Consider the following 16,370-nt stretch of genomic DNA (forward strand, 5'->3'; position numbering starts at 1 on the left):
CAAGTCGCCCTGTGCCAGCGGTAGGGCCGCGGGGCCCGCGGCAGTTAGAAGGTAGTGACGCGCAGAGGGAAGTGGCGTGGTTCGTGGGCGGCGCGGGGCGGAGGGCGGCATGGCGGCGCGAGTTGTGGCGGCGCGAGTTGTGGCAGCGCGGGGGCCCTGGCGGAGGCTGGTGCCCGGTGTGTTCCTTCCGCCTTCTCCGTGTCCCACGTCGCCCGGGCGGGGGCGGCCGTGGGGGCGCGCGGGGCGCTTGCGCGGGCGTCCTCTCCCGCCGTGCCGCCGCTAACCCTGTCGCTCTTCCCCTTGCAGCGGCGCCGTGGGAGCGTCTGAGCCGCCGGCAGCACGGGCGGGAGCTCGGCCGGCCCGACCAGGTGAGGCTCCCCCGCAGCGCGGCCCCCGGCCGGCGAGCTCCGCGCCCCTCTGGAGGAGGGCGGGAGGGGCTCCTGTCCGGCGGCGGGTGTCCGGGCCGGGCTACTAAAGATCCCGAAGCCGGTTACTCGGTGCGTTACAGAGCAGGAACCCAGCGCCGAGGGAGGCCGCCGGGGCTTGAAGTGAAGGCGCCATTGATGTACGGTCTAATATCGTGACTACGGCCCCTTAATCCAGCTGTCTCGGTAACTCGAATGCGCAGCAAAACCTTTGGCAGCGCGGATTTCCTCTCTGTAGCTGAGAAAAAGAGTTAAGAGATTGCACGAGGTGTGGTTGTTATGACATAAAAATGTGTTGTCCGGTACCAGCAAAAACTTTAAAAGATATTATTTCTCTGCCCGAATTCTACCTATGTCTGCAGAAATGAAATTTCATTTATATTTTGCAAGGATTTGGTGGTGGGTGTATTCTGAAGCTTAAGGAGCCTTTCAGGGCTTGGGAGGTACTTGGGGATCTGTCTGTCAAAGCGTGTGAGCAGACAGGAGCTCCCTCAGGCCGTTTGCTTTTAAATTCTTTTCCAAAAAAAGTGTCTTGCGACTTACTGAATAGAACTACCTTACCACCAGCTTCTGTAGGTATTGCCTTCCAAGTAAAGGGTATAAGCACTACCTTATTGATTGCTTTGACTCGTTACATTGTCATTATTACTAAGATATAAAAGGCTGTGTAGCTGTGAGGTGGCTATGTACCAATCAAAGAAATAGAAATAAAAAGGTTATTTTAAAACTCCAGTGCACTTAATACCTCTTTTGGTTTCAAGGCATGTTTTGCCCAAAGGACAAAAGTAACAAACTTTATTTCCTTGTGAAGCTTACAGATGTTAATAATTCTCTAATTTCAGCCCATAGAAATGGAGAACCCATATAAAGAGCCTCTTAAAAAATGTATCTTATGTGGAATAAATGTGGACTACAAGAATGTACAGGTGAGGTTGAAAATTCCTGTCCTCAGAATGAAGGTAACTGGTTTATTATTTCTAAAGACTAAAAATAGACCACCAGTAACAAAACAGACTAAAGCTCTCTAAAAAAAGTTCTTAAACTGACCTTGGATTTCTTAATTTTAAATAGCTTCTTTCCCAGTTTGTTTCTCCGCATACTGGCTGCATTTATGGCAGGCATATAACAGGTATGTGAAGTATTACATTAAATCTTTTACTGGTTAATATTAACGTTCTTGTGTGTCCAAGTATCAGCTATCTTTCCAAAAGTAACTGCTGCTAACTCTATCCATTTTGTAACAGTACTCCCCTGACTTAGTAGCCTTTTTCAAGGAATGAAAATATCCCTTAAGTATATGGTTGTTTTTTTCGTATTTAACAGTATAAGCACATACGCATTTTTCTAGGAAGGCTTAGACAAAGCTAGAGGGAATTGTCAATAATATCACTTTCATCCTTTAAACTAGTGGCTTATTTATATTGATTTAAGAGACTGAGAATGATTTCTCTCTTTAGGTTTGTGCAACAAGAAGCAGAAGGAAATTACAAAAGCCATTAAAAGAGCTCAGGTATTTGGTAAGTATGATTATGCTTTTGAGTTTTGTAAGTCAAGCGTACTTTCCTATTTAAAAACCCTTCCATCTTATCTTTTTACAGGATTTATGCCAGTTATGTTTAAGAACCCGTCTTTTCTCACAGACCCCAAGATATGTAACGTGAAGTATCCAGAATAATATACTATAAAGAAATAAACAATACAACTGCTTTTCATGTTCATATACTTGTTTACTGGAAATGTGGTTGGCTCATATTGCGTCACTGACTGAAGGGTGTATGTCAGTGACTTTTTTATGAAGTGTCAGGTCTCTGAAATTGTCTGAAGGAGACATGAAAGATGAAAGCAATAGTAGCGATCGGCAACTGTATGGACCGCTTCCTCTGCTCACAGGTCTTGGTAAAGTTCAGGTGGCTGTTTTTTCCCTTGCTGAATTGGAAGGGGGGGGAAATGAAAGAGTAGTGGATAGCTAATGATAAACGAAAGTATTTAAATTGTGTCAATTTATGTAGACAGCTAATTCTGTTAAGCGTGTTACCTGTGTTCATTTGATGTTTTGTTCCCTCCCTCGGCTTCTGTTGAGGGAAGGGCAGTACTGCTTCTTCAACAGCAGCTTGAAGTTGTGTTATTCTGAGGCAGTATGTGACACGGTTATATGACCACTAACATCCTGCTAGCGTAGTCTTCAAACCCTGAGAAAGTGAATACAGATTTAACTCTGGTAGGGAATGTGAGGGAATGTCATCTGGACTCGTCTCTATGCCAAGCAGGATTCATGCATTGGGAAACAAAATCCCAATCCTGTATGTCTTGCAAAAATGCACTGTTGTTTTATCCCTGCAGTGCTATAAATTGGTATGTCACTTGGATATGCTGGCAGTAGCTTTTGGTGCAAAGTCATCTGGACAAATCATTAACAAATCAGAAAGTAGGAGATTGTGGGTATTCATCTGTGTCTCTAGCTTTTTCTGACACATCCTCATCTGTTTCAGTGCTACTCAGCGTAAGCTTCCTTTCCTGGTCACTGTCCTCTTGGTCTCGCAGTAATTTTTGGTGAAGCTGCAGTGATCTGGATTTCTTAAATGACTTTGATCCTGTTGTGGTCCCTCTGAGTTTGCGCTTGGTTAGGTGTCTTGTTTCAGCTTCAGTGAAGTCTCTTTCCTCTACCATGAGAGTCAGTTTGTCCATGACATTAATATTATGGTCAACGTTACAGTAGTTCTTGGATATCTGTCGGCCTTTGAAGGAAACAATACATGTCTGAAACCCCGAATTGGGGAAGAATGTTTGCAGTGCCTGACAAAGGAGAACATTCTCCTTTGGCTCTCCTGGGTAGTCTTTGTCTTTTCCTGGGGGGGGAAAAAAAAAGCTAGAGTTCCAGTCCCTCTTGCATGCTTCTACTACTACTGTTTTGCCTGCCTCAAGTTCAGAAGGGTTTAGTGCTTCTGCCAACAGAATCAACTTTGGAAGTCTTACTAAGACTGGCATTGCATTTAACTTACCTGAACAACTTTGTTGCTTTTTCCTCTTTATTTCTTCTTTTAATTGGCTCACCTCTGCTAAGAGTTTCTCTACAGATCGTTCACTGGCTTCTACTGTAGAGCATATTTTCTGCAAGGAAAAGAGCGTTTAATGGAATTAACAGTTTTTCACAGAAGCTGACTTTCACCTGGTTGCAAAATCCTTAAAGGTATTCATGATTTTAGAAGTTGGACACCAAGTACTAAAAAGCTTGAGGTGGATTTTAGAGATAAACCTTGTGTGGAATGAGGCACAAGACGTTTTACTTGTTCTAATCTAAGCAAAGGAGCTCTGACAAACTACAGACAGTGCTCTTTCAAAATAATTCTCTTGTGAGAATTCATGGTGGAATTGATTTATCAGTGCACTTGTGATCAAATACAAACTGAAGTCTTCAACTTCGAGAACTTAGTGTACAGCTACTAACAGTAAATGGAACTCCCTCATCTTTCAAGATGCGCTTCCAAGACAGAGCTTTGTTTCTCATTTAGTGCAAGATGGCACACCCTTTGCTTGACTTGGTTTTGTAGCACTGCTGAAAGTAACCGTATCAACAGGTATTCCTGACTTACCTTCAGCTCCTCCTGCAAGGTGGCATACATCTCATTTATCTTTTGAACCTCTTGCAAGGATCCATCTTCACAAAAGAATTCTGACCTGTGGACCAAGAATATAATTGTATAACTGCATGTTATGATCCCAGTGCTTACTTAGTAGGAGCTATAAGGAATAAATGAGCATTCTGAGCTTCAACACTAGGTGCCTATGTTGAAACAGACAGCTGCTGTATGGGACTTAACTAATTTTGGAGTACCTTGGACAGCCAAATAATTGCAGGAAACAGGTCAGCAAGTGAGCAGGGTATGGCTGTAGCATTTGCAAAAGCACTTAGAGTAATACTTTCATAGAAAGATAACTATACATCTCTTAACTGAAGGCTTACAGCTATGAGTAAATATGGCATATACTGTACCTGTGTTGCCTTACTGCTCTCACAAAGCCAGAAGATATGCAGGAACCAGACACTGTTCTGTAACCTTGCTGTTCTGCCATACCCAAGTTGGTAACCACCAAAGGAACTTTCTGGAAAAGACTTAAAAAGCAGAAGTATGAGAACACTATTTATTAACATACAAAGGCCTCTCTTTGATAGTAAGGTTCTTGACCATTAAGCATCCCACATAGATGACTACTTATGGCTAAAGGCAAACTGCGAGAGCAACAAGAGTCTGAGCAATGCCTCTAGTTATTTTTTCCCGTTTCTGGGTATGAGTCACATGATAGTGCAATATTTGCTTGTTAAGCCTAGCCTATGGGCAGCATGTCTCTGAAGATAACTGAAAATGACGACCAATCTAAATATTTCAATGATATGTGAAGATGAATACCATGCATATGACATCCTATACGCAAAAGCAAATTGATCAAGAACAGCTTATGTGCCTAAATGAACTGACAGTGTCTGCCTGTTGACACTGGCACTACAGATCGTTATAAAGGCAAATCCCTGAACAGAACTGGGGTAAGATTTCAACTGTGCTCTAGAAATATAATGGAATAATTTATTTAATGTGTAAGTTTCAAGGGTAAAATAAACAGTGTTAACAATAATTCAGTTGCAACAAAGAAAAAACCAAACTCTTCCAAGTTAACAGCATGTGCTGTGCTACTGCTTTATTAAAACCAGAGAACAAACCAATTACCCTTCTTGTGGCCGATGTAAGGCATGTTCCAGTCTGTAAGTAGAACAACTTTCTGTCATCATGCTAGACGTTAATAAAAGGAATACAAGGCCCTGATTTGATAGGTGTGACTGTAAGTTCTTATGAAGAAGTCTTTCCCGGAATGTCATGGTCTGGTCTGTGTTACGTCTGAATTTGTACCATCCTATCACACTCTGCAGGCAGAAGAAAATTCATTATTACTGTTGAATCATGCTGTCCCTGTGTGTCATATTGAAGCAGGTTAGAGGATTCAGGCATGAATCTGAACTGTTTGGTGATGTATACGTACTCAAGCAGTTAGTTAACTTGAAACCCTTATATAATTCAGGCCTAATTCCGGTCTGATGACTCATCTCTTTCCTTCAAAGCCATGTTTGAACTGGCCTGTTTGCTGAGCTTGTGCTCAAGCTGGAACTCTGCAAACTTGGTGTTGCCATTTTGCTGTTTGTTTCTTTCCAGCTTCTACTTTTGCCTTGTGAAACTTTCTTCTATGTCTTTACAGAACACCAAATTTTTTTTGGTCAAGTGGTGCTTAACCACTTGAGCAAGCTGACCTTAACTGATCTTAAGCTAGAAATCAGAATTCCTTTGGGATATTTGAACTGTTGAATTGGTAAATGAATAGGAAAAAATAAAGCTGTGACGTATGTAGGCAAACCCTAGTCAAAAATAAACTAAACTGTTCTTTCAGGGGGAAAAGATGATGCACACAAGATTTTAAAAAAGAGGAGAGGGGGAAAAAAGCTTGATACAAGAGGTATCTAGAACAGCCCCCAAAGTCTGAGCAAGCTCCTTGGTATGGTATAGGTTTGAAAATAAAATACCTTCTTACAGCCTGATAGTATTTTCTTCAGGGCAACATCATTCAGTTCTCCTGCAGAATTATAAAAGCTAGAAGAAAATTAGGACAATTAGAGGAGACAAAAAAAAAAGAGTTACTGTAGAAATAATTATTCCCTAGCAGTCTGGTGGTCATCTCACTTTAATAGCTTCCCCCCTTCCGGTAAGCATAAAGATAGGCTGACACAGCTTCTCTGCTAGGATAGTGCAGTTAATATCATTACTCAACTAGCTTTGTAGGTGGTATTGTGCAGCCCAGCTGCTGTTCTGGCATCAGTGCTGCTGGGACTCAAAGGTAGCATCTATGTTCTTTCAGCTAGAAAACAGTAAGATGCCTTCAATTTGATATCAAATGTCTTCCTAATAACATCTGGGTTTATTAATTTTCAGAAAGATTTGAGAAGGGAATTATATTGTGATTCTCCCCTTACAGGGGTGCAAACCTGCACAGTTGTGTTCCCATCTATGATGGAACTCTAAACACTAGTCCTTGAAAAAACTACTCCTGCCATTTCTGATCCACTTAGAAGCCTACGGCTGATGCTACCTTTTTTTTTTTCTTTTCCTTTTTTTTTTTTTTTTTTGAGGGTGAGGGATTGGTATGTATGCTTTTAGAAAAGCAGTAGGTTGGGGTTTTTTTCATTATGTTGACATTATTCTGTAGTTTAGATGGTATCATAGCTCACCAGAAGGTGTAGTATGCCATATCTCTATTTCTGTATGCATAGACAAACACCAAAAAAAGGACATGAGGATCCAAAATACAAATCATAAGGCATTTTGCATTTGTAATTCCTAGGGGTTGATCGAAGAGTTAAAGTTAGGGTTAATTTTAACTTTTTCATATCTGTTTACTTAAAATTCTTACCTGAACAACTGGTAGCATGGAATATGCTTCTGTATATCTGGAAAGAGAAGGTAATATTACTCCGGGTTCATCAGTTCAAGATCTGTATTCTTCTGTATGCTATGATCAGAATTAAACTGGTACAAGAACCAAGAAAGAATTCTATGTAATAGAATTTCTTAAAATCAAATGCATTAACATCTAATTAAATAAGCTTAAGAAAGGAAATAGTTAAATTATTTTTTCAAATGTAAAGGGAACCACTTATATAAACTGTATTTATACATTTTTCTGTTTTGTCAAGTGAAAAATCAGATTGGGCACTTTTCCCTATTTTGAGTACAGGAGTAGTAGGTAATATGAAGTATTTCACTTTAGTTTCTCTGCTGCAAGGCATGGGTGGTGTTAGTAAGAAAGATGAGGCTGGAGAACAGAAACCCATAGGGCAGATGATGAGACCAAGACCAACTATGAGGAAAAAAACCAGTAGGTTATCTAATGGCATTCTAAATAATTTTCTTTTCCTAAATTCTCCACTACTTTCATTTTCACAAGTTAACTAAAAAAGCCCTCAAACTTTGGAGCAACTAACTGCCTATGAGAATGTGATGACGAGACTCTGGGTAACTTGATGACCGCCACCACAAAAAATTCCCCATGCTTTTGGTTCAGCTGTGAGACTTAGCAGAGGAAAGTGTTACACCTTAATTGTATCCTAGAGTAAAACTAGAAAATGAGATGCAATTTCTCCCTACTGTATTTTCAGGAAGATTTGAAAGAAGGCACATGCTGTATTACCTTTTTCTTTTTGTATCACTGCATTTTAAAGGAATAGTGTTAAACATGTGTGCATGTGCACATATACATGTTTTTGTTAAGGGCTAATATAAAAAGCACATTCACTCCAATACCATGAAGACTGTAAAGGCAGATACATTTGGCATCTGCTCAATGAAATACATAAATAGTTCGCAGTCTTCACACAGTATTTTATAAGCTCCAAATTAGGTAATAGATGCTAACCCATGACAGTTCACATCACTGAAACAGGCCACGTTTTTCCAGGGCAACTGTAGTCCAGGAGAGTTTGTGATGTGGCCAAGACAAATGAGTCTACGCCCTACACTACCCTTCATGTGACAAGATATTTGACGAAGAGGAGCTATTCAAGGAACTAAGAGCTAGCATTACTGTTAAATTATTCTATTTTCTACAGTAAAATTGTAACTTTTTAAGGAATTAAAATATTACAAAATAACCCTTCTAAGTGTGTGGGGTTTTTATGTCAACATAGACCCCAGGATCTAGCAGCTTTGATCTTGCTGTAAGTTGTTGACTGCCCTCATTCAAAACTGTAAGCAGCTGTATATTGCCTGAAACCAAGCACGGTATTAAAAATGTGGGCAGACTAACCGATTGTATAAACAACTTCAACATCATCCATCTGTGAGTCAGTAATGCTGTTCTTGGCTTCGCCTTTCACATCTCCAAGGAGAAAACCTTCCTTTATAGGGGGAGAGGAAAATAAATGTTTATATTAACAGGAGCATTGAACAGGACTTTGTCTAATATTAACAGTATAAATGCTGTCTTCAGGTGAGGAAATAAACTGTCAAAATTATTTTTTTTAAAAAACAGAGTAGGTTCTCACTCATTTTTCAATATCTGCCTGTATTAAAGAAAAAAAAGTTGGAATGTGTACTCAGCCGTTTCCCATTCCTCGTGTTTTCATTCTCAAGTGTGCAGTTTGTGGCTGTACAGGCGATGAAGGCTTAGGCCAGGACGGCTGACCAGCACTTCGGTCAGTCCTTGGCACCCACGGCGCTGCTGCCGCCACACCGGCCGTTCGGTGGCACGCGCCTCCTCGTTTTGAAAGAAAAAAGCTACAATTTCCCGGCATTAGTCAGCACGGAAAGCAGCCTCCATTGTACCAGGGCGCAGCGGGGAGGGGACACGCTGCAAACCCGGCGCAGCGCGCAGTGAGGCCCTGGGTGCCCGCGGGGCCCTCCCCGGCAGCGGGTGCCGGCGGGGCTGCGGCGGGAGGCGGCGAGCCCTCCCGAGGGGGACGGCGGAGGCCCGGCGGCCGGCTCCGCCATGGCGGCGGCGGCGGGCTGCCCGCGCGACTGACGGCCGCAGCTCCCGCCCCGTCCCCTCCCAACCCGCCCCGCCCGGCGGCGGGGCCCGTGGCACCCACCGTGTCTGAGTCGGTGCTGAGGTGCTGGAAGGCGAGGGCGCCGAAGACGAAGCCCGAGAGCAGCGCCGACGTGCTCTCGCCCTCCATGCCCCCGACAATGGCGGGCCGCGCCGCGGCGGCGGGAGCCCCCAGCGGCCGCCGGCGGCAGGGCAGGGCAGGGCAGGGCAGGGCAGGGCAGGGTAGGGCGCGGCGCGGCCCGGCCGGGCACATCCCGTTCCGTGAGGGAGCAGCGGGGGAGAGAGGAGGAGGCGTGCGGGGCCGGGGCCGCACCGGCACCTGCTCCGGCAGCGGGGCGCGGGCTCTCCTCAGCCGCTGCGCCAGCCCTCACCTCCTCCGCGCCCGCTTCAACCTTCCCTCGCTCACCCGGCCTACTCCTGCCTCGTGCCCGGCGAGGCTCGCTGCAAAACCAGCCCGTTCGGTTTGCCTTAAGTGGTGTAATTCTTAAGTCTAAATTCCCGTTTTGTTTTTACCCTTAAAGTGAAACAACGCTCCGATTTAGGAAGGCCGTTCAACCCCCGTGTGTCTCATGGGCGGCTTCTGGAGCAAAGGACTGCAGGTGCATCACGCAAGGGCTTGTTCCGGAGGGCGAGGCGGCGTGTCCTGGCCTCAGTGATGCCTGCCAGCCACTGCCTGCGAGCTCCGGGACCTGACATCGCTCCAGGCCCAAAGCGGGGATCTGCGCTTATAGAAGCGCCTCATTGATCTGTATTAAAAGCTTTAGTAAAGCATCAAAACAACATTTAAACTGAGCTGCCTGGCCCACATCATCCAGCTGGGAGTGTGGGTGGAGCAAGCTGTAGTCATGTCGTTGGAGTGGGAGGATTGTGTCATTCCAGCCTGCAATATGAAAAGGCCTGGCACTGGCTGAGCTCTTGCCTATAACAAGGTTGCACCTTTTGAAAGAGGACACGCAGCTGTGAATGTCTGGAGGTGCACTGTATTGTTTAGGATCGTGGTGAGAATCTTCTCAGTTAATAACCTAATATATTTTGCTAAGGAAGTAGTAAAATGATAATGCTAAACCATGATCTGACAGCAGGAAATTGTACCACTTCTTCCTAAGACAGTGACTGCCTTTGCAGAATGTAGGTTTTGTCTTTTTTCACTAGTCACTTTTCACTTCTTTTTTAATAGTTGTAGAAGCATTTTTTTCACATTCTAGGAGATGTTCCTGACCATATTATTTAAAATATATGTGAATGGTGCCAATATTGAGAAGAGGAAAATTGTTGTGATTCTTACCTGTTGTCACAGTGGAGCGAGGGACCGGCTAAGACTTTTATTTCTCAGCACACTCAGAAATTACCTAGATCTCTGAATAAGGGGGTGACGAGTCTCCACATGATTCAGAATGGTTGATAAGATTAATGGGAAAAAGCATTTCTTGCAATGTGGGCCACGTGGTATTAAATAAACTGGTAATAAGTGCAACACAACTGAAGCGATACATTGCAACAAATGGATCACATTGCCATGGTGGAGGCAACAAGAACAGATGGATATGACCAGCTGCCATAGCCATTTGTGGAAAAAATGATGAAAGTGGACATGTACGCTGGCATCTGTCAGAAATTGCCCCAAAGAACCCTAAACTGTGACTGCAGTCACTCCTAAGCCAGAGATGTGAGAAAATTTTACACATTTAATCAATGCAATAAATGTTGGGCATTGACAAATTATTCTGTTGCATTCAGCATCGACAATACCAATGCAGATGACACCAAGCTGAGTGGTGCAGTTGAAACGCCAGAAGGACGGGATATAATCCAAAGAGACCTGGACAAGCTGAAGAGGTGGGCCTGTGAGAACCTCATGAGGTTCAACAAGGCCAAGTGTAAGGTCCTGCCCCAGGGTCGGGGCAACCCCCAGTATCAATACAGGCTGGGGGATGAAGGGATTGAGAGCAGCCCTGTGGAGAAGGACTTTGGGGTACTGGTGGAAAAAAAGCTGGATATGGACAAACAATGCACTTGCAGCCCAGAAGGCCAACCGTATCCTGGGCTGCATCCAAAGAAGCACAGCCAGCAGGTCAAGGGAGGTGATTCTGCCTGTCTGCTCTGCTCTGGTGAGGCCCCACCTGGAGTGCTGCGTCCAGCTCTGGAGCCCTCAACAGAAGAAGGGCATGGACCTGTTGGAGGGGGTCCAGAGGAGGGCCACAAAAATGATCCAAGGGCTGGAGCACCTCTCCTACAAGGACAGGCTGAGAGAGTAGGGGTTGTTCAGCCTGGAGAAGAGAGGGCTGCAGGGACACCTTATTGTGGCCTTTCAGTTCTCAAAGGGAGACTATAGGAAAGATGGGGACAATCTATTTTAGCAAGGCTTGTTGTGACAGGACAAGGGGTAATGGTTTTAAACTAAAGGAGGGTAGATTTAGACTGGATATAACGAAAAAATATTTTACTATGAGGGTGGTGAAGCACTGGAACAGGTTGCCCAGAGAGGTCGTGGAGGCCCCATCCCTAGAGACATTCAAGGTCGGGTTGGACTGGGCTCTGAGCAACCTGATCTAGTTGAAGCTGTCCCTGCTCACTGCAGGGGGGTTGGACTAGATGACCTCTAAAGGTCCTGTCCAACCCAAACCATTCTATGATTCTATGATATACAAATCATATATAAGATTTATATTGACAATATGAGATATGTATTGGCAGTCATGTAATGCTTACACATTTGATGGTTATCTATACATTGCTAGGTAAACAAATGTAGTCAGAACATGTAGTGGACTTCCCGCTTTTGTGATACAAAGGCACAACCTGTTGTAAGCTACAGGATATGAAAAATAACATTCTGTAATTGTTGCATTTATCTTGTGTGGAAACAATAATGCTCGTGTGGTCAGAGCTAAATGTGTTACAGTCATCCTAATGGGTGACACAAACATACTTCTTCGGTGTTTTCATTATTCAACTGTTGATGGCCAAAGAAACTCTAAATAGCACAATCTTACTGCAGTCAGATATAAACACAGATCTGTTCAGTTGTTCAGTGGTGTAGATGGGATTCATGCAGACCTAAAGAGCAGCAGACATAGATCAGTTAAAGCAGAGAAGGGGATATTTGCACTTTAGTGCATGAAGACAGTATGATTTCCATAAATAAATATTGCACTTGACATTGCTTACCATGCAATAGGTGATCTTTAAGGTTATTCTGGCCTTTTGGAGGATTTTTCACAAGTGAAGCATGACCCTCAGTCTTCATAAAATCGAAACAAAACTACCACGGATTATTTCTTCCTTGAGTAGAAATCAGGTGAGGAGTTTGCTGAATGTGAGGTTGAAATATTGAGAAGGTATAAGCAAAAATCAAAAGGGCTTTTTTGTTTCTTTTGTTATAGGTAAAAAATTAATTGAAAAAGAGGCTTTTGTAGGAGTTTTCATGTGTGAGTGCACATACGAGAGTTACTGGAGTGCAAAATGCTCAGGACAGTCCTGTTTGAAAGACTTTCTTATCCTGTAAAATGTAATCCTGGTGCCCCTGGGTGTTAAGAGATGCTGGGAAATCAGCCCAAATTTGCTCTCTTGACTTTGTGTCATTGACTTACAGGACTTTTCTAGGTAGATCAGTCTGCTTTGCCATCTTTGTAGCATGGCAAAACTTGCATAGAAATACCAGGGGAGCCCTACAACTGGAGTCAGAGGAACAATTTTAGCAATAGCAACACTTTCATGTGCCTAATGACAATTCTAGGGTGTACTTCTAGACATAAGCAGCTTTTGATCATGTTGCAGCTCAAAACATGTAAATGATATACCCTGTATATTTACTGTGAAAAAGATGAACTGATAGAAGATTGACAATGGTGGATAGTCATGGAGTCTATTGTCATTTTCATCAGGTATATATATCTCTCTTAACCTGTAGGGAATGTTCTACATCTGAAGCATCACCTGGCTGAAGTCGATGTGTCAGTGCTCTTTTCAAACAGTATCTGCTAGGGACATATGATGTTCTGGTAGCCTGATAAGAAAGGTGTTACAAGAATGGCAGGGCGGTATTGGCTGCAAACTCTCCTCTGTGACATCCCACTGGAATAGTTAGTATTGAACAGGGAGGGGGCATACCTGGAAAGAGTGGTTTCCAAAATTTTGGTGACTGTGTGATTTCTTCTCCTTAGAGACCACACCAAGTGTTCTTTCTAGTCTGCAGTAGGTAACGTATCAGGGAACTCAAAACCATAGTGGTGCTCCTGGAAAGCCGTTATGTCCTAGTGCTGTTTTTATCTGTTCACTGTGTGTACACCTGCTTGAAAGATGACTGCTGTATAGCCACTGCTGTGCAGGAAAAGGCTGTTTATACCTGATTTAACCCTTCCATATAAGGCGCTACAGATACACAGAGGTCAGTGCTGTGTTTGCTTCTCCTTCAGTGAAAAAATAAATGGGTCATAATTCCGATTTCCTCAGACAATTGCAAAACATTGGCTCATAATAAGAAATTAGTAGAATGACCTCAAGGATTGAGAGCCAAGAGTAGGCAGCTGACACCCACTCCAGCTCCTTCTCATTTCCCTGGGAGACCAGGAATATCTTCATTGTTTCAAGTGAATTTCTTATGCTTGCAGGTGTCAATTTGAGATTCATTACAGTGAGCTTTGTTCTTGAATTGTCCTGTGTCACCAGGATCCCTTTTTTCTAAGTTGGTTTTCATTCGTCCAAATGAACAGATTCTTCCAAATGCATATTAAGTGCCTTGCACCTTTTTCTGACATATATGGTACTTCGTCGTAAAGAAATGCTTGTTGTAATTTGATATAAATTCATCAGTCGTTCTTTACTGAACCTTACAGATGAGTGAAACTACATTCTGTTGCTGCATGTTTATTTCAATTATTTGCAACACCTTCACACCTCTGGATAAAATATCTCTTCCAGCTTCAAAATGGACATGATTGCAGCAGGCTGGCTATTGGTAAGAGGGATAAATGTGAGAAAGACAGAGGAATGACATGCAGAAGCTCTGTTTAGTCAGTGGATGGCAGAGCTAATTCTAAAAGAAATTATCGTGCTGGGTAATTTTGTATGGCCACATCACAAACTGTAGTTATAGTGGTGGATGCATGGCTATTCATACTGGAATTTGACAAACGTACATTTCAGTTGTTCTTTTGAAATAATAAAAAACATCAATGATTGTGGTAGGGGTGGAATAAGCCATGCCAACTTTCTCACTGGAAAATAGGAAGCTGTGTCATGAATTGCCTGGAGAAATAAAGAATTTCCTTTCTTCTACATATCCGGAGCAAGTGGATCACCTTCATACTGGGGAGAGACACAATTCAAGTCCATATTTACTTCTATAGCCATCCTGAAAGCTTTGGAGTTAAGAAGTAGACCTGCTTTGCCCACCATGTCTCAGATGTTTCCATCCTCATGATCCCAAGAGCAGAAAGATGCTTTAGAAGCTTTGCCAGGCACTTTTGGCAGAAAATTAACTAAGACTGAACTCCTTGGTCATGATTGGACCAATTCTAGTACTCAGGCTCATTCTTTAGTGTTTTTTGGTACAATTTTCCATTGGATTAGAATTTTTATTCCATACTGTTATTAGGTAGATGTAGAGGCTCTTCTTGATTTCAGTGTTGCTCCCAGTTTGGATGTTTTTGGTGTTTGTTTTTTTTTTTGAGTGGGGTTTTTTTCCTCTGTGTGTGGTTTTTTTTTTTATTTTAACCCTCCAAACCATGTGGTAGAAAGCAGATAAAGCAAAGAATGAAGATAAGAAGAGACCTGGTCATATGGATCTTGTAGTGCCTTTGGGCTAGATAGTTTGACCACCTCAGTAGAGAGGCTACTAGCAACTCTTCATCTTTCACTTCATGTGGAAATGCCATCCCTATGGCCTCCTCTTTCACAACCCTGCAAGGGGCTGGGGCTCCGAGGCTGGCCCATAAATTCAAGGTGATGCTTTCACTACAGTGGGTTGTTGCAGTGCTGCGTGTCCAGGAACAAACTGAGTGGAATGGGTGTAGTAATCGTCTTTTGCTGTGTGGCAAATGTGACATGTTGGGTGAAAAGCAATAGACTGCCAAAGCCCCTCTGTTTTATTTGTTCCTCCTCCAAACCTGTTCTGCTTTTTTTTTGGATATGCCTGTGATAGCTCTCAGTAGCCCTCAGAAAACCTCATATGTCTTGGACTGAGTGGTTTGCCAGGGAAAATTATAGGTGTCAAAGAGCTGCAGTCCCATCATTCAGCATGATGGAGGGGTGAGCATGGGAGGTGTTTGCTTACTCTCTGGTTTTTTAGAAGGTGGCAGGGAAGAATTACAGTGTCTGTCTGTGCTTCTGGTATAATGGGGAATATGACTTTGTAAGGGTTAGACAGGCAGTGCAAATGGTCTTACAGGATGGAAAACAACTCTCCCTCATTCAGGAGAGGAAAACTCTTCTTCCTCCCTCCAGGGTAGGGAAGTCTGTCTTTCCCTCTCTCCTTTTAAGAAATTATCGCTCTTTTGTGTGTCTAGGCTTATTGCCGAGGCATCCTATTAAGAGAGTCACCACACCTTTCCTGTTACTTCCTGGTGTGCTATCAACACTTCATTTCCCACACCTTTCCTGCCTCAAATCAGGTCCCAGAAACTACCTCCACCCTCCTGCCCACAAAGTTTTTAGCACCCAGGCGACACACATACCAATCCCCTGTGCTGAGGTTGAAGGTAGCTATTCCGAGATGCACTGCATTGTGCCAGAGGACCAACACCCACTCATCCAGCTCTCCACTGTATGCTACCTTAGGGAGTGTGTGTTAACAGAGCAAGCCGCTCGAGGAAGAGACCAGAAATGAAACTGTAAGAAATGGTAGCTAAACAGAAATGGGTAAGCAAAGCTTTTTTACAAGCAATGAAACATTGTTCCTAGAGAAGCCCAGAACTAGAGCCTTTTCATGAGGCAGGTGAGAAATAGCAGGTAACGGTGTGTCTAGCAGCAACAGTGTAATGGGAGAGTGAGGGGCTTGAGGTTGCCATTGAAAGAAAGAGCAATGGGAAGGCAGAAACAATTAAAAAACAAACCAGCGAGGTTTTGTAGAAGATACAGAAGGCTCAGAAAGAGGTCAGCAAGGGTAGAGAAGGCAGAGCAGGTAAATAATTAAAAGAAGATGCAAAACAAAAGCTAGACTTCTGAAGAAGATGCAATGTAGTTACAAAGACCTAAGGGGTGGCATTCAGCAGCAAATATGAACATACAAAAGCTACTTGACTCATATGGCACAAGAAGCATGTCATCGTATCATGTGAGCTTGTAACATGTCAGGAGCCTGCTTGTTGGTGCCTGGGTGCATGGTATAAACTAGAGGACTTAGTGGTGGTGCAGCCCGCTCTGTAG

At 43.4% G+C, this 16,370-nt stretch overlaps 2 protein-coding genes across 3 annotated transcripts; one reads left to right on the plus strand and one right to left on the minus strand.

Annotated features, from left to right (window-relative positions):
• Positions 1-32: 32 nt before the first annotated feature.
• On the plus strand, positions 33-2,143 carry MRPS18C (mitochondrial ribosomal protein S18C). The gene is made up of 6 exons (XM_075090401.1): positions 33-176; positions 307-368; positions 1,268-1,351; positions 1,497-1,554; positions 1,883-1,942; positions 2,024-2,143. Exons 1-6 carry the CDS (start codon positions 110-112, stop codon positions 2,098-2,100), a joined length of 408 nt encoding a protein of 135 aa, XP_074946502.1. The 5' UTR covers positions 33-109; the 3' UTR covers positions 2,101-2,143.
• On the minus strand, positions 2,132-9,150 carry ABRAXAS1 (abraxas 1, BRCA1 A complex subunit). 2 transcript variants are annotated; one of them, XM_075090398.1, is made up of 9 exons: positions 9,049-9,150; positions 8,268-8,358; positions 6,876-6,912; positions 6,000-6,058; positions 5,147-5,340; positions 4,417-4,536; positions 4,016-4,100; positions 3,425-3,533; positions 2,132-3,271 (listed from the first exon to the last, which is right to left on the minus strand). In XM_075090398.1, exons 5-9 carry the CDS (start codon positions 5,293-5,295, stop codon positions 2,844-2,846), a joined length of 891 nt encoding a protein of 296 aa, XP_074946499.1. In that variant the 5' UTR covers positions 5,296-5,340; positions 6,000-6,058; positions 6,876-6,912; positions 8,268-8,358; positions 9,049-9,150; the 3' UTR covers positions 2,132-2,843. The 2 variants fall into 2 exon arrangements, with proteins under 2 accessions (XP_074946499.1, XP_074946501.1); XM_075090400.1 differs by having other exon boundaries at positions 5,992-6,058; positions 9,049-9,137.
• Positions 9,151-16,370: the final 7,220 nt, after the last annotated feature.

Source organism: Phalacrocorax aristotelis, chromosome 4, assembly GCF_949628215.1.
Source record: "Phalacrocorax aristotelis chromosome 4, bGulAri2.1, whole genome shotgun sequence".
In the NCBI taxonomy this organism is placed as follows: domain Eukaryota; kingdom Metazoa; phylum Chordata; class Aves; order Suliformes; family Phalacrocoracidae; genus Phalacrocorax; species Phalacrocorax aristotelis.